The sequence below is a fragment of the Zonotrichia leucophrys genome, chromosome 7 (assembly GCF_028769735.1).
Source record: "Zonotrichia leucophrys gambelii isolate GWCS_2022_RI chromosome 7, RI_Zleu_2.0, whole genome shotgun sequence".
In the NCBI taxonomy this organism is placed as follows: Eukaryota; Metazoa; Chordata; class Aves; order Passeriformes; family Passerellidae; genus Zonotrichia; species Zonotrichia leucophrys.
Genome location: NC_088177.1, coordinates 21,567,218 through 21,592,576, shown reverse-complemented (window position 1 = coordinate 21,592,576; position 25,359 = coordinate 21,567,218). Strand labels below are relative to the sequence as shown.

Genomic DNA, 25,359 nt, shown 5'->3' with positions numbered 1-25,359 from the left:
AATTCAGAACATAGAGTAGGAGAATAACATGCTGATTTGTTGGGGAATAATGGAATTGTGAGCAATTTAACTTTCTGCTTTTTATAAGGACTGAACCAAGTAATCTCAAGTGTCTTCTTGATGTAACAGTAAAACAAGTAGATTGATTAAGTAGAGTAGAAATTATATCACCAATTTCTCAGAAAGATTTAGACACTTGAATACCTGGTAATGTAATTCAAATTAGCTCACAAAGGAAGGTATTTTTGAGAATTACAAATTGGCATGAAAATCATAAACGCAGTAACATCAGAATGAGGTTTTATGTCTTTGGTAATATTCAGGACTAAAACCTTTTTCTTTTTCTTTTACTTATTTTTCAATAATGGAAAAACATTAATGGAATTTTCAGGCTTTCAAGTCAGGTGGTAACAAAGACAATTTTAATGATATTGCAAATGCACAGAAAACAATGTTAAAAAATAATCTCATAGCACTGGAAGCAAACAAAAAGGAGAAAGAATATATTTCAATATGCGTTTCAAGGGGAGAGATGAAAATGAATACTATTGAGATAGATTTCGGGAGAACCAATATTCATGCTAGTTTGTAATTAAAAATAATTCTGCAATCTGGATATATTTAACTACATCTTGGAAAAGAAAGAGGGCATTATTTCTCATATTACTTTGGTATAAAAAAATAAATGGAATTAAATTTTCCTATAACAAAGAAAATCCATGGAAAGTAGAAATTGCTCAAAGAGAGCATTAACTGGGAGCTTTAAATACTCAGTTGAGGAAAGTTAAAAATAATTAAGTATAGATTGGTTCACATTTGACTGGACTAACAGCATCTACAAATATTTTAAGATCATAACAAAAAGTAGAGCAGTTATTCAGTATAAGACTCTCATATTAATAGCCTGAAATTAAACATGGAAAAACTGAGGCTGAGTATCAGGAAAGCTTCCTGGCAGCGAAACAAACTGGGCTCCCAGGGGAAACAATGGAATCCACATAGCTTCAAACTTTTAAAACTAGACCAGACAATAACAATCAGTGTAGGGGAATATTTTTGTATTGGCAAAAGATATATTACTTGATACTGGTAGGCCATTGCCATCTCTGGTTGAAATAAATAAATCCCCCCTGTAGATGATCACAGATAAAAAAATAAAAAACAAAAAACACAAAAGAAAACCCTAAACCAAAGCAAAAAATCCCACTGTGTTTGAAAGAAAATATTTTAGTTATTCAAAAGAAATTCACAAAAATCATTCCAAAAATAAGACAGAGCCAGAGCTCATGTTTGTTGTGCTCTACAGTTTGTTCCCATAAAAAACAGAAAGGAAAAAAAAAGAAATTATTTTAGGTGAAGTGTTAGCCTATGTTCTGCTGATTTGATGTATTAGGTTGTAAGTAACTATGCTGCCAAGTAATTCTGCTATGTGTTTTGTGAGTTTAAGTTGTTGTCATGGTGACTACAGTTGGTCTATAGGTGTCTTTTTCTCATTTAAAATCTAAAGAGATATTTTTAATAAAGCCAGTGGGAAAATGTTTTTAATTTCAAGTTTAATCCTATTGTCAACTATTTCCTCTTAATATGCCAAAACTTTTCAAACCCTCTTGATACTCATTCCTTCCTGCACCCATTATTTTCTTTTCAAACAGAATATTTTATGTTTAGTGCCAATTACTGATCTTGCTTAACTTCCATATAAACCTGGCTGACATCAACACAAATGCACAGGTGTGACTCTGACTTCCACAGAGCAGCAACCAGTCAGGCACAGTGAGTTAAGAACCATGCTATGTAATAAGATGACATTAAATACCATGATTGTCCCAAACCAGAATGTTTTAACAAGTTGCACAGTTTATCCATATGTCTTTGCAGATACTTTCCTAATTTAATTTTTTAACCACTAAAAAAAATCTTACCCTTTATGTCCTAAATGCGAAAAAAAAAAAATGCCCAGAACAAAGTTGTTCTGCCTGTTACTTATGTCACAGAGAAACAAAAGTTAATATTCATTTACCGACTAATCTTTGTAACATGGAAACGTTTTGCTTTCCAAAATTAGCTGGTTGATTCAGGGTGAGTTATAAAAACCTCCTGTTTGTTTGAGAAACAAATCTGAACTGGCAAAATATTTAAAGCAGTGTTCAGCAACTATCATAAAAAAGGGTTACAGAGAAAACAAATCACATAACAGGAAGAAATATTCCTTTTTTAAAAAGTTATTAAATAAGAAAGAGCTTTTCATTCTGAGGACAATTAGGAAGAAGAGTATTGCTGCAATACAGTGATTTTGTACCTTTTAAAACTGTTGAAATTCACTCTGATGTACTAAAATAGTATCACTGGTGGAAAAAGTAATAGTGAGAAAGTGCTAATAAGTCCAAAGAAAACATGATACTTATTTGTGAAGCAGAAGGTTTGATGGCTCTGTAGTTAAGGATGCCTTGTGGCTTTTAGAGCTCTGTTTATATTTCCAATACACTATGCAAACTTGCTTCAGCTAAAAAAAACATGCAGTAATGGAACCAGAGAGGAACAGGCTATACTGTGAACAATGATTCTGTGACACAGCCATTACAGGGTCATGTCCCCAGAATGGCCAAGAGATGTGAAGTCAATTGTCCAGATTTCTTTTGCTGTACAACAGACATGCACCTCTCTGCACAAGGCAAAATAAACTTCGCCCATCATTTAGGGATGAAAGTGGAATTTAAATGGTCATAGGTCTACTACTGACCTTAATTTCACTGCAGACTGGAATTTCATAGTTCTCAGCATAATTAAATATACAAGGGAAGTTAAATTAGTGACACAGAAGTGATAAAAATATTGAAAGGCACCCATCCTTGAGATAATTTCCTGGCCTTGACTATTAAGAAAGTAGTGCATCTATGTGAATTATTGATTGCAGTGATAAATCTGGTGTATCAGGGCCAACTTTTGCCCAATTATTTTACACAGAACTGTTCTCCACCCATTCAAACAGACCTAACCTCCCATTCCACCAAATGAGGGTAAAAGTGCCTGACACCCAGTGCAGTGACCGTAGTGTATTCTCCCATCCTCCACGTGCTACTTTCAGTTCCTCCAGAAAGGACTTGCTGGGGTGGCCACAAGCTGAGTCACTTCAGCAGCCTGAGGGAAATGAAAGCACTCTTCAAAATGTGAGTGAACAAAAAAGGGACGGGGCTCTCCCCAGCTCACCTGCCTACACTGACTCACCTCTTGGCAGCTGCTGCATCCTGCTGTGGCAGGGAGGGGAGGGAAACGCAGCCAAGGGCACCTCGGTGTAGAGGAGCTGCAGGCCAAGGCTTCACTCCCAATGACACTGCAGGCTGTTATTCCAGTCTCAGTGGAACACAAGATAGGCTGTTCCTTACCAAAGCTATGCCTATAAGAGCACACAGGCTGTGTTTTTCTGACCTTTAATAACATCACAAGTAAGAAGCTCCCTTGGCATCCATAGTGTGTGTTGTACGATGAGGGTCCCATGGCTGCTGCAACCAAATACTTGTTTTCTTTTGGAGAATTATGTACCTTCTGAATTCCTATGACAGTACAAACCAACACACTAAGAAACTGAGAGGTGTTTCTGGCTTACAGGCCACCCAGTTTGATGCCTCATCACCTTCACCTTTACACATTAGAGCAACTCTGTACAAACTCTCAGAGCTCTGTTTACTTCCAGCAGCAGGTCTGAATTACTATGTTTTTTTGTTCAGGTGGTCTTTACACAAGGACTCAGACAAGAGACACCAGTAAGTTTAGATGTAGCCAGAAACTGTATTTTGAAAGAAAATCAACAGTTTGGAAACCTTTGCACAAGGTCATACCTAACGTCAGAATGAGAAAACACTGCATTAGCCATGTAAATTTTCTGATCCCAGTAGAGGAAAACCTTGCAGTAAATGTTTTTAGTGCTAGTCTTGAAATATTTCTTTTCTGTACCTATATTTGTAGAAAGATTGTTTAACTAAACATTAGAGCCTTGAGATGTGCTCATGTGCAGGACTGACTGTGTATGTTGTAGCTTAGATTAGCTACAAAGCCAATTCTGCCTGGACAAAAGGTAACACAGAAATATAACAGATTGACAAAGTTGTGGCAAAAGAGAAGCTGGTAAATAAATTAACTGTACGGGAAAAAACTTGATATTGAGAGAATCTACATCACTTTAATTAAGCAGAGCAACAAGGGCTTAAAATATGAGCATTAAACTGATTAAAATCAATGAGATCAAAAGGACACCTTCAGCAAATTTTATATAAATTATGTAAGAAACAGCAGAGGTAGGCTGCAGCCCAGATTTTCCCTTTAGTCTTTTCAGTATAAGGACTCTCCAAACCAAGTGGCATGAGGTGAGTGTATTTTGAAGCACTGGTAAATCTACAAGTGAATTTGCTTCTTTATCTGTTTTGCACCTTTCTCCTCTATCCTGGGAAAATTTCAAAACTGCTGACAGGCCAGCATGGAAAACCATGACTTAGTACAGTTTCCCATGTAACTGTTTTCTTACCTGTTCATGCACTAATGATCAAACACAGTTCTTGCCCACATCTCTTTGAAGAGGGTTGCATAACATAGAGGCAACTTGGTAATGTTATAGAAGCTATTTGTAATCTTTCACTCTTCATGACCAAATATTAGTTTAAACATAAAAAGAAGAAAGGTGACTGAAGAATGAAACTCTCCAGAAAACATGAAAACTCTTCAGAAAATTCTTTTAAGTTAAAAAAATATATATTTTTACATTGTTTATCATAATGTTGTTCATAATATAGTGAATGACAGCCCTTATTTATTTCTAAAAGCGTATCTGAAGATACGATCAATGCTTGAAGACATCAGTGTTCACTGAGCATGCACATCCATGTTCAATGCAGAATAAGAAGCAAAGGAGAAATCTTCAGGCCTTTTTTCAGGATAATAAATTTTTAGGTCATAACCTTAGTCCAGACAGGGTGAGACTGAACAGAGAGCCCACACTCCAAAAGAGTTCATCGCTGCTTTTCAAGTCTTATTTGAATGGGACCTGAGCAATCATCAGGTTTAAATGAAATTATAATACTAGTGAAGTGCTACTTTGAACCCACAAAATGAGTCTTTGTCTACTTTTTCAAAATGCATGAGAATCCTAAGAGGCTGTGGACACACTCAAAAATAAACACAATATAACGATGGTGAGGAACCAGCCAAAGATTCAGAAGTTTTTGATTGCTATTTAAAATACGCAGTTTAACAGAATAGTACACATCAGTCAATCAAAACCTTTTTATAGAATGTGGTTTAAGATTCTTTTAGTGGAAGGAAGTAAAATTAAATATTTTTTAATATCAAAAAAAGTAAGATCATCTAAACAAATTGTGCCTGACCACCTGTTCTGTGTCAGACAGAAATTAATTCCCCAATTACAAAGCTAAAATATCTTAACATCATCTCTCTTTTCTATTAGATTTTTAAAAGAAATTCAAGTTCCCTTTTTTCATCAAACAGAAGCATTACTGAATTAATTTTGTGAAGAATTCTACTCTACTTTCACAGCAACTAAATAAATAAGAGTTGTACTACGGCAGACACATTTTACACAGATGAGAATAGAGGACTGAGAAGAAGTCAAGAAGAATAACAGAGAAAACTTAAGGAATTTTCCCATGAGCTTTTTGCTCTCTGCATGCTATAAACCTTCTCATCTGAGAAAACTCAGATGGTCACATCATACCAAAAATTACCAAGTGAGCTGGGGGTAGGACAGTAGGGGACTTTGCCAAGCAATGACACTGTTTATGCACTCTCATTGCCTTGATGACGGTACCGCGTTCTCATAATAAAACAGATTTTAGAAGTTTGCTTTGCAGTAACTCTTGAGAGAGAAGAAAGAATTTAATGAACTTGTATCAAGAGAAGCATAACTAAAACAAATACTAAAAGCAGAATCAAATATTTATTGGTGTATTTCTGATTTATGTACTTCCTGAGGAGTGGTGATATTTTCATTGTTAAGTGAAAATAAAAGGTAAAAATAGGTAAAATTTATGTTCTTTTTTTGTTCCTCTTTAACAGCAAATTTTTTAATACCTTTTAATTCATGGCCAGAACAGATCGTGGAAATATTTAGTAGCACTGGTTTATGTTTCATTTTGTTCTATTTCAACAAAGGTTTCTGGGGGGGGAGAGGGAGAAGAAAGGGGATGTTTTCTTATGCAGCAAAAGTAATTAGGTAACTACCCTTTTATGAAAGCTGTGCATGGCAGGACTTCAGTTTCAGAGTACCAACAAAGAAAAATCTGGCACAAAAAATGGGCCAGCATTTCAGCTTTCTGGTCTAACTGTATTATATTGTACATGGAGCTGTCAGGAAGAAAGCAACCAGAACATATGCTGATATTGTGCTGGCATCAAAATTAAGATGTTTTTCTTTTTACTTTTTTTTTTTTTCTCATGAATGTAAATAAAACCCAGAATAGGTAAGTGCTTTTGGTATGGCTTACTGAGCATATTCTTACTCAGCTTTATAGAGCATTTGTAGTTTTAATTATTTTGACAACCTTGATTTTTTGCCCTGAGCTTCAGGTCTGCAGGAATCTCATAGCAAAATTGCTAACAAAAGCACTCTGGAGAACAATGTGACTGGCTTGGAAAGTCCCTTAGCATAGCTACTTTGGAATTTCAAATCCAACCCAGTTGGCACAGAGGAGCTGTGAAGACAGAGTCTCTCCCTGAGTTAGACAGAATCCCCTGGGAACTGGGCTTAACAACCCTACCAAGCTAAAAACCCAGTCTATTAACAGAAAATTTTATAGAAGGTTTTCACTATCAAATAGACATAAAACTTCATGAAGCCAATAAAAGATATAAAACAGATGACCAAATGACCTCTCTGTCACATTTCAAGTACCAAGAAATCTAAAAACCACTTTCAAGTAAAATCACCAGGATTTCAAAGTGGGTTAGGCAAGGTTATGAATGAAGGCAGCAGGTCTTTGTAACCAAAGTGCAAAGTATTGGGTAACTTTCACCCAACTGCATTTTGCAATTTCTATTACTTCTACTATATTTATATCTTATTGTCTTCATTTCCCACTTGAATTGCATTACTGCCCAGAGTTCTGTCTGCATGCAAAGTTGTTTTTCTTTCAGAAATGCTCAGTCCCCCCATCTCCTGCAGTGACCTACTGCAGCAGATGTTAAAAATACTGCAGGAGCACTGAACACAGCACTGGCTCCTATTAGGGCTGCAGATCAGGCATCATTGTGTTAGAAGATCATGACCTCCCATTTGAGAAATGCTATCCAAAGGATATAAATTTGTTTCAAATTAAGAATTTTTTCCTTTTAAATACCATTTTCTTATAGGTAGCTGTCCTGTGCTATTTCAAGTCATACTCACATTAGCAATTTGTTTCTGCAAATGCTCTCCAGTTTTGTTGAATTTTTGAATCCTACTCAATATTTTATTTTGAAATATTTTGATTAGGAGATAGAGCACCTCATCTCTAAAGCAGAATAGAAACAGTAGACTGTATACACTTGAAATGAGACAAAGTTTTTCTGTCCACCTCAATCAGTTTATAACAGCCAGCAATCACTGTACTCTGCATAAGGTTCCATAAATATTGGGAAAGAAATCCCAACTTTTGTATATCTGTAATGTACCCAGAACTGAAGGATAAAATACTTCCCAGGGGAAAAAAAAAAACTTACAATGCTTAACACATAAGAAACTATGTTTTATATATTCACTCACCACATCAAAAGAAACCCCACTTTACTCAAGGTCAGATACTATCAAAGATTTCCATATTGTGACTCCAGCTTAAATAACAAAAGTATTTTGAGATGCTCTTCTCCAAAAGGGCAATAAAAATGGGACACTTATTTATTTCTGTGGAGAGGTATTCAAAAGAAAAAAAGTTCTGATAAGATAGGCTAAAGGCATCCCTAACTAAGTCTGTATGTCCTCCAGAGAGAGATCAAATATTTTAATTATGAGTTGACACATTTTAAATTAAAATACAGTGAAAAAAAGTCTATGATTCTCAATAATACATATAGGTATAAAAATTTCAAGTTCTGAGCATGTTCTAAATGTCTCTACAGCTTCTTTGTGAGGATATTTTACTGTTTTTATTTACTGCCAGGGACACAAATTTTTGTAGGAGTGGCTGAAGGGCTTATTCTGGAAGGAAATGTGAAATATATTCAATAGTCAGAACATCCTCACAGAAACCACCTGTCAGCTTCCTCTGGTATTCCTAGAGTTTATGATTCCAGTATGCTCAATAGAAACATTAGTACCAGATGTTTGAAATAAGCCAATACTCTCAAAGCAGAAAATGGAAAGAACTTCAAAAAGTTAGGAAGTGCATTTTACACAAAGTGAAGCACACATTTGTAAGCCTGATATATCAATTCCTAGCTTAGCTTTTATCATTTAGTCTTGCAAATTTATAACTTCCTTTTACCCTAAAAGGCACATTTACTTTACAACATCTATAATTTTGTTGGTTTCTGCTCAAATTAAGGAACACTTTTAACTGCAAGTCATATATCAAAGCTTCATTGACAAATTTTAAATTACAGAAAAATGGACCACTTTTATAAGATTTCACAGCAAACATACAGCTCCTGAAACTGCAAGCCACTAGTCATCTTTAATGACCACTTTGCAGAAAAGAAAGTCTGACACAATGCTGCCCAGCCTTAATCCACATCTTGAACACTGAACAAATTAAAAGCAAATAAACAAACAGAACCACAAATCACTCTTTCTACAATTGATGGCATGTTTATCAAGCTAGAGCTAAAAAAAAAAATATTTGTGAAGCTGCAATGGTCTGTTTCATGCTGTCAGACAGAAGTTTGGGACCAAAGACAGTTTTACTTACCATAAACCATTGTTTGCATATTTGCAAAAAAACTAAGTAAAACAAAACATGTTCCTATTTGGACCTGATATTGCACATATGGTATTTCCTGATGCAATTTGGGTCTGTCTGGTCAAATTTCAGGTTTGGTAATATGAGAACATTCTGGATTTTCATAAAGTCCTACGAAACTGATAGAATGGCAATCCTGATAGGTGGTCTTTCATTACTTTCCCAGAAGTATTTCATATGGATTTGTATCAGATACAGTTAATATCTGGCAAATGACATACTGGAATTGTGGGCACAGGAATTGGTACCCACACCACTGAGCTCAGAAGGTGCCTGGTATTTCCACAGCAGTGCAGCAAGACTGTTCCAGTGAAGGGCCATGAGATGATTGTGGATCAAAGTAGCTCTCACACAAGGACAACTGCAGAGCCTGCCTAAATATTTGTGACATCATGTTCCCTGTGATGATGAAGATCTGACTCTCAACATCCTTGCCGTCACTTTAGAATCTTTAAAGTAAATCATGAACATTTGTATTATTTTCAGTAAAATTGCAATCCTCAAGGAGCTGTCTCAAATGCTGAAGAATGTCAGATAAGTGTTGCAATGGATGTGACAATCTACTGAATCAGCACAAAGGCTCTTGAGTGATGTTCTGTTTACAAGCTGAGCATTATTCATAAAGAGCTTAAAATTCCCTCAAGCCCTCATGAAATTAGTCTGTGGATCCAGTTTTGGAGTTTACAGAACAATTACATTTGGACTTTTACATACGGATGGGATTTAAACTACTTTGGTTAGACTTCCTTCTCATTGCTTCTTCCACCAAATACTCCATCAGAGGACAAATATAAGAACTGCTCACATGAAGGCCCACACTAATGAGAAGCTGCTCTCTTGGAGATTGCCTGGGAAGGAAGCTGTTGCTTGCCAACCAAGTTTCTCCATGTTCAAGAATTCTTCACCAATGGGTAAAGCTATGCATGTAGGTACAGCTGTGTGCAATACATCCAGCATTGTAAGGATTTTCCTGGACAGCTTCCACGTAGATGTCAAGCAACTTTTCTCGAGAGATTTTGGAAGGATTTTTAATCATCTGGGATAAAAGAGTATGATTAAAGGATGGCTGGCTCAGCTGGTGCTGACAAATATACTGGCATCTGCTGTACCTCCTCCTGAAAATTCTTTTCCAAGGGAACCAGATCAGTAACAGACTGAGCAATAGGGGGAATAAATATGTCTTTCATGGTCTTTGTGGTGAAACCTTATGGAGTTTTGAGATATCCCACTTGAAGAGCTGAGGCCCAGACAGAAGGTTCCCTGTAAGCAGGAAATTAAACATGTCTGTGTCAGGGAACTTCAGAGAGACAGGATCCATGTGGTTTGAAGTGTAAAGTCTCTCTGTTGCCTTGCAAATCCAATGAGTATTGCAATAAACCTAGTTCTTTTGGAAAGCATCAAGGTAGACACCAAGGAACTGCAGAAGGGAGTGCAATGTCACTTTGTCTTACAAATCTGTTTTGACTGCCACATAGGGTTAGAAGGCTGGATAATAAATTCAATTAAAACTATTTACTGATAAGTATGCATTTGCTTTTAGCTAATAAATTAATTTAATAGCTATTTTAATTCCTAAAATGTGTCAAAATTCACATCATTAAAATGACACGAGATTTCATAAATTACTTAGAACAATCAACACAGTTTAAACCTCACCTGATCATTAAAGTTTACAATTTTTAAAGTCTTCCCTCTGTCTGATTTATGGAAGGGGAATATTCTTCTTCTATATTTCTTATAAGTTATGGATGTGCCTTAATTGTCATGGCATAAAACAATCACAAAATCATCTGTTGCTGACTCCTGAAAGAATCACAAAGCTAAGTTATTTAGCCCAGTGATTGAGACATCAGCATGGGAGCTGTGTCATTTCAGGTCAAATCATTTGAACAAAGTCATTTTGTTTAATTCAATAAATTTAGTAGATCTAATTTTTTTAAGCTTTCAATTAAACAGATATACACATGTAGTCTTCCATAAGTATCATGAGGGATGCCATGCAAAAATGAATCATCTGAATATTGTACTTAGAGGGAATCAAGTACTATTTTGGACATATAACAAAGGAATGAAGAAGATGTAGAAGTGCTATACCTCTGCATCTGACCCTGGGGGCATCAACACTGACACCAGTATCCAACCAGCTGCTCATAATTGAAGGAAGATTTTGAAAACTGGCTATACAACAGGAGAGAAAATCCATGAATATAAGGTTCTGAATGCCTTAGAGTAAAATTTCTTGAGATATATATATATATATATGTATCTACACACGCACACATATATATGTATATATACGTATATAAAATACAGAAGCTTGCATTGTCTAGCTAGGGGGCAAAAACTCAAAATTTTTTAAAATGACTGCACACTGTGAAATTTTAACATTCAGATTCCGCCTGCAGTATATCATCTGATATTGAAGTACTGCATCATGTATATTACAAAGGTAATATTAACAATAGTGCATTATTTCTCAATTGGTCTTCACACAGAGCAGCACCTGTCCCAAGAAATATGCAGCATCTGTCCCAGAATCTGGGCTAAAGCTTCTGCAGAGCTACACGGTAGAGCCTTAAAAGTAAAGTATTCACATTAAAGAAATGTTATTTTGCAAATTGATTCAACAACTGTTGCATATACCACACTTATTCAAACTTTTGATGACATGGCCTTAAAGAGAACTGTTTATGAATATGTCCAGGTTGCTAACTAACTTCCTTCAAACTTCTTTACAAATGTGACGTTAATTAGTGCATCGGCCAAGAAACCTCAAATTCTAGAACTAAAACCACTACACTTTTTATATTTAAATGTAATTTGATTATCATTCCATGTACGACAGATATCTTAATGTTTTTCTTTTTTCATTGGTAGGAGAATCAAAAGTAAAAATAACTCTGTGTTCAATCCAAATCAGCGTTGGACAAAATGTTTATTTACCTTATATTAACTGATACTGTGAAACCCTGTGTCGAGAGTTTTCAACCCTAAGTTTTCTTATGCACAGTTTCCTCAATTTCACAACACTTATAATTACTTCTAATGGGCACAGTATTTGTAGAATCACATTTTTATTTAAGTAAAGAAACACCTTGAAGGAAAAAAATATGATTATAGAGAAATCAAACCTCTTTACCAAACCGGTGTGCAAGTTTCTATAAGAGCTTATTTGGCAATCTCTGAAGGCCATTTCACATAAAGTTTCAGACATCTGTGCTGCAGCCTACAAAATACATTAATGGATCTGTTCAGGACCTACACAGCATCTTGGTATGGTGATGATAGCAATCCAGTTAATTCAGTCACTTTATATTCTGTGAATATTCACTATACAAAATAAGGAGTGCTTCACGTATGAGCATCTACCTTCCTCTGGTTTTAAACCAGCCCATATAGAACAGCAGGTGTGCTTTTAAACACCTAAACATGAAGAATTTGCAATGTATGTAATCTATGCTGTTTCTCTATTAGATTGTATTTCACTTCATTTCATAAGACACTTTTCCAGATTGTCTTCAGCATGGTTAATTAATTTTGCTTTCACTTCTGAATTTAATCACAGCTTATTTACCAGCAGAATAGATGCAAATTTGCAATTAATGTGTTATCCCACACTAAGTTTAGCTGGAATCACATTCCATCTTTAAATGAGAGGGGGTAACTCCTGGCTTCATTGCCCATGTGAGCAGTTCTTCCAGAGCCAAGTCAAACATTAATTTCAACCTCCTCTGGCAAGTATTTAAACTAATTTATTTGACTGCACTATAATGAAGGAGAACTTACTGCTGCTACTGGGTTCCCTCTGGGAGATAATTCCTAAGGGCAAAGACACAGCAACCACCATATTGTCCTCCCAGTTTCACTGGGAAGACTGGTTTTGACTGGAGAATTGGTTCTACCTTTTACCTTATGATCAGTACTGCAGCCCTGATTTATTTTCTCCATCTAGATGGTGAGATTTAGCACATACATAATGTGGGATATAAGGTATACTTAGACATTACTGTGGTCTTCATGTCATAGTAATCTGGCATGCAGTAGGAATCTAATGAATCTGAGAGACAAACTGAGATGGCCTGCTGAATTCACCTATGGATAATAGTCACAGAGGCAGGTCTTTCCATTGCTATTTCAGATGCTACAGAGTAAAACCACAGTGGGTGGAAAGCAAAATGGTACCAACACCACCATCCTTTCAGTTTGCATCTGGTAAGTCTTAGCCCATAAAACCATCTTGATGCTGTGGACATCCGCCCTGATGTTAACAGCCAGACTCTGTGTTCCTGCCCAAGAAAGCTGGCCAGAACTGCCACTCAGTCTGGGAAAAGTCTGCCAAGGATGTCCCTGCATAGTCCAGGAGAGCAGCAGGAGGGCGTGTTCCAGTGTGACATTTCCCGGAACAATGGACTTCATCAAGACGAATATAGAGCATGGATTGAGGAAATTAGCCAACTAGTGAAGGCTGCAGTTAAACCAGCAGCCACACAGACTGCCTACTCATGCCAGTGCTCTGCCTTCACTGCAAGTCAGAACACCCAAAGCCCAGATCTTCTAGCAAGAGGAGTAATTCCTGCTGGTGATAAAATTCACACCTCACTCTCCTGCTAGGAGGAGTCAGTACAAGATAGTGGTCAAAATCTTCTTCTGCTTGAGGCACGTGATCCATTCTCACATGGTGCTGCTCCCCCCTGGTCCCTGCTGCTGGCACTGCCAGACACAATCCTCAAAGCCATGAAGCAATCAGCAGCACAGCAAGCATTCTATCTCCTACTAAAGGCCCACAAGAGATAGATAAATATGCAGACAAATGGTGTCAGGCAAAGAGAATAGAGATATACAGAGCCACTACAGCAGAGACCAAATAATGAAGTAAATTTACAAAGCACTGCCAAGATGAGGAAGTAGAAAAAATGCCAAAAGCACAGAAAGATAATGAGACCAGAGCTCTGAGGATTTTTTTCAATAAAATAACGTGGCAGAGCACATTGTTGGAGACAACTAGTTGTTTCAAGAAGTAGAGATAATTACAGAGGGAGAGAAATGATGGGCCATTATTTCAGTTTTATGCACAATAATAAAAACATGATAGGAAAGTGCAAACAAATTCTGCTTAAAATGATGAAATCTTGGAGCCTAAAGTTATAGGAAAAGGAAGGAGAAAGCAAAGAGCAGAAAAAACAGAGTGAGAATGGGAATTAAATCAAAAAAGCTGAGGCATAAAATGAATGAAACTAATATGGAATTGCATAGGCAAAGCCTGTTGAAATTCACTATGACATAATTGATTAATTAGCTGAGTGTTGCTCTGTCATTAGTGAGAGCTTCACAAACTAATGGAGAGAGCGTATTAGAGGGCTGAGGAAAGGCACATCTCTTTGGGGAGATAAAGAAGTACATGGGAAACAGATCTTCCTCTTTCCTGTGGTTCACTGAAAGAAAAAAACATCACAGCTAATAAATCCATTTATAGGAGCATACATGTTTAAAACATAATGAAATACAGCCCAAATGAATTTGCCCAAAGCAAATCATGTCAAAATACTTATATTTTCTTCTTTGCTAGACTAACTGGTCTAATATGTAAGGAGGAAGTGCTTATGAAATATATTGATTTCAATAAAGTCTTTCCTGCTGTCCTAACTAACTCTCTCATAAAGAAAGACAAGAAATACAACTTGATGAAATTACCTAAGATAAGGATATGTCTCTGGTTGAATAAGTAATTATCAATGGTTTACTGCCTAAGAAGAAGCTCAGATCCATTGCACATTCTCTTAAAGAAATAAAGCTCCGTGGTAAGGGATTATGGATACCAGAATATATAAAGTTGCAAGTATATAGGAGGTTAGGTAACTATTTCATCTAGAGTAATGCTCTTCATCACACAACAAAACATTTAATATAGACAATTTAAAAATGTTTTAGAAAGAAGATGGAGGCAATGGATGAGGCAGCAACAATGCAGAAAACAATGTGGAAAGTATATTCAGAATGATAACATGAGTAAGAATTGATGATAACACAGAACTGAAACTCTTAGCAACATGATCTAAGAAAGTGCTGTGTACACAACAGCACATACTGTTTTTCCAATATATATGCCCTAAATAATTTGTTTGCCCAAACACTCTGGGTGAAGAACGTTTTTCTAATATCCAACCTAAACCTTCTGATGTCCAATCCAACACAACTTCAGGCCATTCTCTCAGGTCCTGTCATGGTCACCACAGAGCAGAGATCAGTGCCTGCCTTCCTCTTCCCCTCACAAGGAAGGTGTAGCTGCAGTGAGGTCTCCCCTCAGACTCCTCCAGGCTGAACACACCAAGTGACCTCAGTCACTGCTCATCCAGCTTCTGCTCTGGACCCTTCCCCACCCTCACAGCCCTCCTTTGGGCACTAACAGCTTTGTACCTCTTTTATATTGTGGTGGCCCCAGCACTGGAGGTGAGGCCACCCCAGTGCAGAGCAGAGTGGGACAATCCCCTCCCTTGCCTGGCTGGAGATGCTGATGTCTCTGGTGTCCCCCAGGACACACTTGTCCCTCCTGGCTACCATCGATCAGGACCCCCAGGTCCCTTTCCATGGTGCTGCTCTCCAGCCTCTCACTCGCTGTCTGTCCCTACAGCCAGGGCTGCCCTGTCCCCATGAAGAGCACTGAAGGACTGGATTCGTTTTCTCAAGCAAAGACATGACTGAAAGCAGAGAGGTACACATGGAAAAAGCTCTTACTAAGAAGTTGATGAGAAACCACTCCTTCATGCACTGAAGAAACAAACATTTCAAACTGGGCATGTTTTTCAGCCTATCTCACTGTAGTGCACACACAGAGAATATGCAGAGAAGCTGAGTCAGGAGGTAGAAGCAGTCAGTAGCAGAGGAGTTCAGCCTATGCCAAGACATAGACTTCAGGATTCCTAAGGAAACCTTTATGTAGTCTGGTTTTACATCAGGTAATAGAATCATTAAAGTTGTTTTTCACATTCCAGGAGGATGGAATGTAAAAAGGGAGACCTGGCAACACAACAGTAAATTTTAATTTAGGCCCTGAAGGAACAATCATTCTGGCTAGATCAGTCATGTTGAAAATAGTTTAAAATCTCTATACATTTTTATGGGAACTTGGTAATTTATTTCTGCTCAGAACAACATCAACATACTGTTAATTATTTGGAAACAATACCCCAATTATTGAGGTATTATATTAATTTAATTTTAATGAAGCATGTTAGAGCACTGAAATCCTTTCTCCAGCATTAAGGAAGCCAATATTCACTTCACAACAACATTTTAAAAACCCCTTGCAATTGTCCATTATTAATAGAAAAAATTACTGCAATACCTTAGTTTTACACCAATGCATTTTACCTGTTTTACATGAAACAAAAGTTCCAGTCTTTGTCTGTGCAAAGCCACACATCTAGTTTACATATGAGATGTTAACAAAACCTGTTCTAGTTGTGAAAGGTAAATTTCCTAAAGTTAGGAGATTCATAATTTAAGAAAGATGAGCTCAGCACAAAATGTTTCTCAGTTGGTGCCACCAGGAAATCAAACTGATTTTCTCCAAAAGTACAAACATTTACACATAAATCCCATAACAATCACCATGACATAGCAAGGGGAACATTCTCTAAGGTCTGATCATTGGCTGAAAGCTTTTGAGCTCCAGCAAGCAGAATGGCAGCACTCGAGAACAGAATCATAGAAGAAAATAATCATTTCAGTTAGAAAAGATCTTTAAGATCATTGAGTCTAATTTTAAACATAACACTGCCAAGTGCCACTACACCATGTCGCAAGTGACACAATTTCAGATTCAGGCTTAATTTCTGTGTTGGGCAATGTTTCAAATACTAGATGAAGATCTGGATGAAAGCCATCTATCACCATTTGTGGTGATCAGGAAATTGCTTTACCCAATTTTTGCAAGCTGAAAAAAAACCCCACAACCCCACCACCCCACCAGAATCCACGTAGTAAATGGATTTTCCAGATCCCCTAAAGTACCTTGAAAATCAGACATTTTTTGACAATAAAAAATATTACAAAGCTCACTCATGCCAATTGAGAAATGTCTCAGCAAGTGATCTTGTAACGCCTCTTGAATTCATCGTTAACTCTAGAAAAGTTTGCTTAGGAATATTACAAAACAGCACATCAGCAGTGTCCCAAACAGACCATCAAGCCAAAATTAAATATTCAATAAATTTCAACAGTGTCACTCTCTGTAGTCTACCTACAGATAAAATGGGGTAATTACCACAATTTATGTTTTAGTGTATTAAGCAATGAGTAAGAATGTAAAACTGAAAATGACCAAATGCTCATTAATTTCTTTGTCAGCTTACCACCTTGCTTTTCTTTACATTTCCACATTACTCATTCTCTTTCTTCTTCTTTTAATTTTCCTTTAATTTCATTTTTCTCTTTTCCTTTTTTCTCACAGCTTTTTTTTTTTTTTTTGGCTTCAGATTATTTCTATAAAGTTTCTCATCATTCTCCCTTTCTCAATTCCAAAAACTCCTACCCAACTTCTCAGTGCTACTCTGCCCCTAAAGCCACTGATTTTCATATTTACATATTCACCACCATAGTCATCATCAAGTTCAATTCTGATGCTGACATCCTATATTTAAAATTTTGACTTTCATCAGCAGACCTGGGAGACCAAGGAATATTTTTTAATAAACTTCTAAGCAGCTAAAGTCTTCAACTTTCTATGCTACCCACAGGTACTTGTTTACTAAGTTGCTTCTTCTTCATCTGTTATTCTGATTTGGTACCTTTCCACAGACACAAACTGAAAAGGTGCCAACAGCAGCTATACCCATGCAAAACACAAATATGCCTCTTCAGTACATGTAATATTGACACCAGAGTATAAAGAGAGTAAGATAAAACTCACAAATAGGAAAAAATCTTTTACCACAGTATAAAGATGTATATCTTGTACTTGGTAAAACTCCTGAATATTTCAAGCATTCAGGAGAGGAAACAATTTTTAAAAAGGAAAGAAGGAGAAGCCAAGAAAGAGTATTACTGTAATGGTTATTTTTTGCTAGAAATGACATGTTAGTATATTTTTTCAAGAAGAAAAGAGTCTCTGGCAAAAACTTTAAATGTCTAGAATTTGCAAATATTTTATAATTATTTACTGTATTTATAAGTAAAACTCAAACATTACTGATATTACTGATATGGATTGTTCTTACTCCACATATTACAGCAGTATAAACATCTTCTGGAAATCAGGTGTCTGTAAACAATATTCCGTACAGTATATAATTACCTATGTGCTCTGTGGTGGTGTAGAAATAGTGCTGGAATAGCTTCTGCCAATTGATTACAGTAGACAACAGCACTTAGTATTTAAACCCAATCTTAGTGTAAAATAAAATAATTAATCAGCTACATATATTCTGAGGGACTGGAGACCAAATGGACTGGCGCATGTCTTACTGAAGAAGAATTCCAAGTTCCAGAGAGATTCAGTCTAGTTAACTGCAGTTAATACAGCATTTGTAAATGAGCAAAGGCACTGGAACAGCAGCAACAGTGCAAGGAGCTCTTCTCACGTGCAGACACACCAGAGAGAAGGTGACACCAGAGCTCCCTATGGAGCACGAAAACTGATGGGTTTCACCTTATTCTCTCTCTGGCTCTCAGCTCTGTCAGCCCCTATTTTCCTGTTCCTCTTACTCAAAGGGAAAACCCTTGATCCAACATTGCAGGAAACCACAGAAAATGTGCAGAACAAAAGAAAAAATGTGCGGAACAAAATTTTGAAGCAAATGCATTAATACTTCTTAAACACACTACGAGCCTTAAATCAAAGACATTACACAGCAAGGACAAATTCTTTGTTATTATCCAGCTGTCTTTGATCTGGAAATCTCAAAGCCCATGCATTTCTTGAACTATTTCCAGGCTTTTGTGGACCCTACCAAGGCAAAGACACCCAAATAACAACTTATCTTGTGACACCCTGATCCTTTTGCTTCCATTTACAGACAAGACCAGGAAGGCCAAAGCCATACAACCCAACCCACTCCCTAAAGACTGAAAAAGAGTGCATAAAAATGTTAGCTTCAGTAAAAGTTTTGATTAATGACCGTGTAGATTCATATTTTAACTGAATTCATAGAAATGTGAGCACTAGAACACCTATTATGTCATCTAATCTAGGCATACTAGATTGACAGAGACAAATTTGTTCATAAAGTATATTTTAAATGGCTTTATTCAGTTTCATTTTAAATTTAGGAGCCATGAGGCTCCCATTGCTTTCTTTGAGAAAGTTGATTTGTTTATTGTTTGAATTAATTTCACTGTATCCAGTCACAGCAAATATGCTCAAGATGCTGTTCTTAATAAAAACATGGAATGTCCTCAGAAATTTATGTTAGCATTAAAATAGCCAGTGAATATCCAAGCTACACATTCTGTTGAAATATATCTTTGCATGCAGCAGATTCTTCCTTTGATATTAATGAATGCAGGAATCTGTAAGTATTTGGCAATCTTTTCTGATGCAATTAAAAATTTTTATCCTAATTGATGTGCTTTAGTACTTTAGTAATCAGTTCAATGTGATTCATAAGCTTGGCTTTTTTTTTACACAGTTATCTTTCTGAATTAATTTAGTTATTTCCAAGCACTACTGGGTAGCAAGTACCAAACATTACATAAGTTCCCACTATTTTTTAATTTTTATTACTTCATGAATTCAGAACTTGCAAAAAAATTGTAAATAAGTCAGAAATACCTTGTCATTGAGTTTCGCATCTTGACACATAACACCCATCACACTCTTATGTAGAGTATTGGCAATATTGAAAGGATAATTTTGAATAGATATTTAATTTCTACATTACTGGAAAAGCAACAAGTAAAAGTTCAGATCCACTGTAAATGCAACTTTGCTAAGTAGGAAGATACTTATAGGTACTTACTGAGTTGCAACTTCATTCCCAAGAAAGATGTTTTTTTAAAGAGTAACTATAATTAGTGTTGGTTGTCATCAAAACATTGGTAAATATAAATATATATCAAATTTTGGATATTTTTTCTCTTTTTTTCAAGGAAAAAAAATGGATAGACTGCTGATTCAGTTACCTTAATGTAAGATACCCAGTAAAACCATTTCGCTTATATGGACAAAAAAGCCACAGGATTCAAAGGACTGAGATTAAATCTTCACAATTCTTGCATGAGAACACTTTTTCACTAGAGAAATATTTTCCAAAGCCATAAGGAAAAAGAACATGCATTAAAAAACCAGCTCTTTATTACAGGATAGCATCTGTATTTACTGTACATGATACAATCTTTATGACATACGGAGATTGTTTTTCTGTTCGGGCCACCTAAAATATTATGCTGGTCTCGACCTTGGAAACATTTCTTGAGCATTTACTGTAGTATTACAGGGATCTTTTGCCAGAAGAGTCACTGCAGAGCCACGGACTCTTTGGGGGCTTTCCATATTAGGGGTTTTCTCACTCTGGATTAAGCATGCCAACAGTATTTAGTTGCCGTTCTGTATTTAGAACTGATTTGATGGAATGGATTTTGGTAAGAAATGTTGAAAATTCTTGTGTTTCATTGACTTAAGTTCACTCCCACAAGACAGTTTAGGGAAACATCCATTAAGCTGTTGCAGACATCCAGTACTACACCAGCTACAGCAGATTTCTATAGCACATTTCCAAACATCAGGAAATATGCATTTATTCACCCACAATTCTAATGGCCCCAAAAAACTGTGAAGAATGCACATTTTGAATTTTTTTTTAATTGCAGCTTATAGGATAATTATCACAGATCCTTGGAAATAGTTACTGATATTCAAACAATTATATTCCATTAAACTATTAACTTAAATAAAAATACATCACTTGGAAAATATCAAACATCTCTTGATTGTCAGTCAAAAGCTTTCTGTGAAAGAACTTCTCTTCATTGAAGTGCAAAATGCTTAATTTTTTATGATATAAATTGCATAGCAGATACACACTGGCGATTCAAATTTAAGGTTAATAGTTATGTCATTTCAATTCCATAGTAACCTTTTAGTGTCCAGATTCTCCTTCTGCCCCGTAACTGTAATTGTACTGAAAGATTTCTCCACATTTAAGGTTAGTAAGACATAATCCTGGCACGATTACCTGTCTGAACTTACTCTGGAGCTGCAATGCCAACTGTTACTGCACTCCCATCATTTATGACATCAGTAGTGGTGATCCAATAAATAAAAATTCTGTATTTACTCTGGGACCATGTTTAGCCTTATATTTATTTGTCATATCAACACTGTGGTTACAATATCCTACTGATGTCACCCAGTAAGAGCTGGGATTTTGTTAAAGTTGTCACCAGTCATAAACAGAAGTGTGAACTATTGAAGATTTGTTTAATCTTCCAGCCTTATTCCTAGCAGTTTGAGAAATATTATTTCCCACTCAAGGTCATTTGGCCTGAAGCTTGATAAAAGAAAGAAAGAAAGGGGTCCCCTGTGGTAGAAAGCCCGAGTAAACTAGATCTAATTCTGATCTGTAAAGGAACTCTACAATTTACTTTAAAATATAAAATAATCAGAAAGATGTTTCAGAGATCAAATTAATATATATTAAAAATATATATTAAAAATATATAGAAGATGCTTTGAAGGATCACCTCAGTAAAATTCCAACTTCTTATTCTTTAGACTTGAACCCTTTCTATCAGAAGTGTCTTACAGATCATTGAGACTTTAAGCACTTGTCTGCACATCCCAGCAAGCAGGCTACTTTACTCTGAAAGGTGTATCATTTCAAGTATTAAAACTCTGCCATCCAGACAAAACCAGCAAAACCAGCCAAGGACCGTGTTCCACTTTTAAAGTTTTATAATTCCAGAATACACTGAGGGGCTTCGGAGATGTAGGAAAACAGAACACACAAAAAAGTTCTCAAAAGCTACTCCGCCTCTCTTTCATAATAAAGACAATCCCACACAAAACTTTAGAGAATGCAGAGGACAGAGAGGAGAAGGAAAATAACTCTTATAAAGTCTCAATAAAAGTGGAAAAAAAAAAATTCGGAGAACCAAAATCACCTAATATGTTATTAGGCTATGCAACATTAAATACTTTATCTTCAACAACTTTTTGTGCGCTTGCATACAAACTTTAAGTTAACAAATAGGACTAGAGAGTAAAGTTCATAACATTTTCAGTTCAAACTAATAATAGCATCACTTACCTAAAGATTGGTCTTTGGAGATGCTTTTTCTTGATTGTAACACAATCATCCATTTAAAGTGGGGGAAAAGACTTCTTCCAGCAAGTAACTCCAAAAAAACCCAGGGAGTAATCAGGAAATTTGTTCTTAGCTACTGTGCTGCAGAGAGCACACAGAATGGTATTTTGGTGCTGGGGGAAGCCTCCCTCCCTCTTTCTGACAGTGGAGCAGAAAAGGGCCATAGAGGCCACAGAAGCCAGGCACAGCCGTGCGCTACCAAACCGGGCAGGCTGAGCACAACTGGAGTCAAGTTGATCGAGGCGCAGAACTGCACTGGATTCCTTTCAACTGTGCAAGAAAAGGGGGGAGCTCTGCCAAGCGCTACCCAGGTAAAAATCTGTTAGATTATCCCAGCCATGAGAGCACTTCTTACACACACTGGTCAAAGTCTTAAATGCAGAGTCACTCTCTCTCTCTCTCTCTAAAACACACTGTTCCGAGGCTCAACTTTTTTTTCTTCAAAATAAAAGTTGTGCAGCTGTTTCAGCATTCCCATGCGAGTACCTTCAGAAAATTTGCTCTGGTAAAAAAAAACTGTATACAAATTAATGAAGACGGATGGATCTGGTCTGTAAGGCTGGCTCTACTTCAAGAGATTGTAATTATTTTACAATCTGGCTTTTATTCACTGTGGATGATGTGTGGATATAACTATGCAAATTAAAGCGCTGCTCATAATTTTTAGCATACATAACCTAATGACCTAGAATTGGCTGAAGCAGAATATGGTGTTTGCATCTGGTAGGACCACAACTACATGAACCAAAGCAAAGCTACATCAGTGAGGAAAACAAAATGACCAAGTTCAGATAGTGTCAGTAGCAAACTGTTACTGTTTGCAAGATAAGATTTCAACATAGATCCAAACTGAAAATCTTGCTCTGACATCACGCTGACATAAATCAGGAAGAATTCAACCGCAGCGAGCACAGGCTGTAAACAAAGCCATAAAGCAGAAGCGGCTGACCGTGGTTCTCAGTGAACTGAAGCCATGAGGGCTTCAGGTGAGACACAATCACCCACACACGTCAGAGGGCTCATACCTAACCTGTGCTGGCACAGGTCCTGATGGGAAACAGGGAGCCCAGCCAGCGGAGCGGCAAAGCAGCAGCAGGGCGGCAGCACATGTGCAGCTGCACACCCAGAGCCGAGCGCCCCCTCCTGCCAGCGAGCGACGGTCCTGCCACAGCCCTGCCCCCAGCACGGCAGCTGCCCTGAGCTCCATTCCTGCAAAGCCCTGCGGGTGGGCGAGGTGCAGCTCCTGACACGGGCCGAGCAGGACCAGGATGGCTGGGATTCCTCTGCAATTGCATTTGTGCTGGGGCAGAGAGGAGAAGAGGGGCAGATTTACACAGTTTAGTGCATAACACCGGAAATATCAAAGTTTGATGCAAGATAAGGAAGTAAGATGTGTCTTAGATTGTATATGATCATGAAAGATCCCATTACTTTATGCAGAAACTATTATTCAATTAACAGTATTTTCATGAACTAACTCCATATAGCAGAGATAACACTTATTCTATTAACATGTATTTTCACGAAGGAAAACCTAGGAGTTGAGTGGGTTTTATTGAAATAGGTAAAGTCTCTTCCTTCAGGTAAAATATACTGCTTTTAAAACAGAGTGATGGTGTCAAGTTTAGTTAGCCTGAAAGGACCCAGTAAGTGATTCCCACACCATATAAAACTAGTTTCTTGACACAGCCATGGGAGAACTATCTAAACAAAAAATTATCAGACTGTCATCAGCAGTTATTTTGTGTAGTTCAGTTTCATCTCCCCCACTATTTCTATTCCTCTGAGAAGTAGAGAGAAATACATCGTCACCAGGAAAAAAATACCTGTGTCAGACTGAAAGATCTTGAAGGATCTGAAGATCTTTATTCAACAATATGCAGCATTCAGAGCGCTGTCATATTTTTAAAGACCTTCATCTGATCATCATCTCATTCATTCTTGTCTGCCAAGATTTACTATTTCCTTCCTATCGTTTTCTTGCTCTGGGTTTCAGAATTTCAAAATAATTTGCTACTTTTTGAAGTGTGCTCACTCACTGATAGTACACAAAGCTAAAAATCACAAAGAAATCTCCCTTTTCTTTCTGTTCCACATTATATGCATATATTGCTCTATTTCTGTTATTTAGAGGGATTTTCTGTAGCTCAGGGTAAAAATCTAGAAAGTTACAAGGAAAAAAAATAATTCTCCAAATTCTCAATGAAAGCTCTACCAAATATGTTTCCACTGAACTCCCAAACTTTTTATGTAACAGTTTTATTGGTTCTGAAAGTAGTAAACATCTTAAAAGTAAATTTTTCTGGCAGTTTCTACGTACATTGTTATTCATGGGACTTTCATTCAAGAATGGTTTGAAAAAAAGTACTGTTAATAGGAAATGCTAACATTACTTTAATGACATTAGTTTAATCTTGCAAAGAGACATTTTTGACCATTTTTTTCATTCAACACAGCAACTACCCACTGACTTGTTTATAATATTCAAAAATCATTTTTTCCATGTTAAATAAGTATTCACACAAGCCCTTTGACAGAGGGCATTTCAGAAACATGTGCTAGATTAACTAGACTGAGGCCTGAAGCCTGAGTCCCCCTGGAAAAATAACATGTATAAATTTCACCACTCTGCAGATAGCAGAATTGGAGCATATTGGAGTAATACTACTCCAATCTGTAGACTGTAAGTACTCCAAATTGTAGGCTATGCTGGACCTGATACACAGAATGCACTGAAGAGGTGCACATTAATCATAATGAGGAAGTGTAATTATAATGAGTTTTTCCTTGAAAGCATTATTATAATTTTAAAAAGTCCTCTTTAGACAAGCTTCATCATATTTCTTACTTCAAGCTAATCTTTTTAGGACTAATTAGAATGGTAAAAATCTATTTAAATTATACTCTAGAGATATCTTATTTAATTTTCCAACATTGGAAAACAACAAAATTAAACATCAAGTAGAAAATATCTAAATTATTTTTTCTCAATTTATTTTCCAATTATTGCTGTTATTGTTTGCCCATCTGAACCAATGACCACTGCTCTTGATTGCACATGATGCAAATTATTGTATTTCACATCCCATGCATATGTTAATGTGAACAAAGACTTTTTG

General features: G+C 36.6%; 1 protein-coding gene across 3 annotated transcripts in view; it reads right to left on the bottom strand.

Moving 5' to 3' along the window:
* Positions 1 to 25,359, bottom strand: part of PDE1A (phosphodiesterase 1A) — a 194,353-nt gene that overhangs the window by 83,908 nt on the left and 85,086 nt on the right. The window contains exon 1 of one of the 3 annotated variants that reach the window (XM_064719018.1): positions 22,184 to 22,400. The exons of the other annotated variants lie outside the window; for them this stretch is intronic. Coding sequence (XP_064575088.1) covers positions 22,184 to 22,236 — 53 coding nt within the window. The 5' untranslated portion in view covers positions 22,237 to 22,400. Of the gene's footprint in view, positions 1 to 22,183; positions 22,401 to 25,359 lie in introns of those variants that run through there. 3 annotated transcript variants of the gene reach the window in all.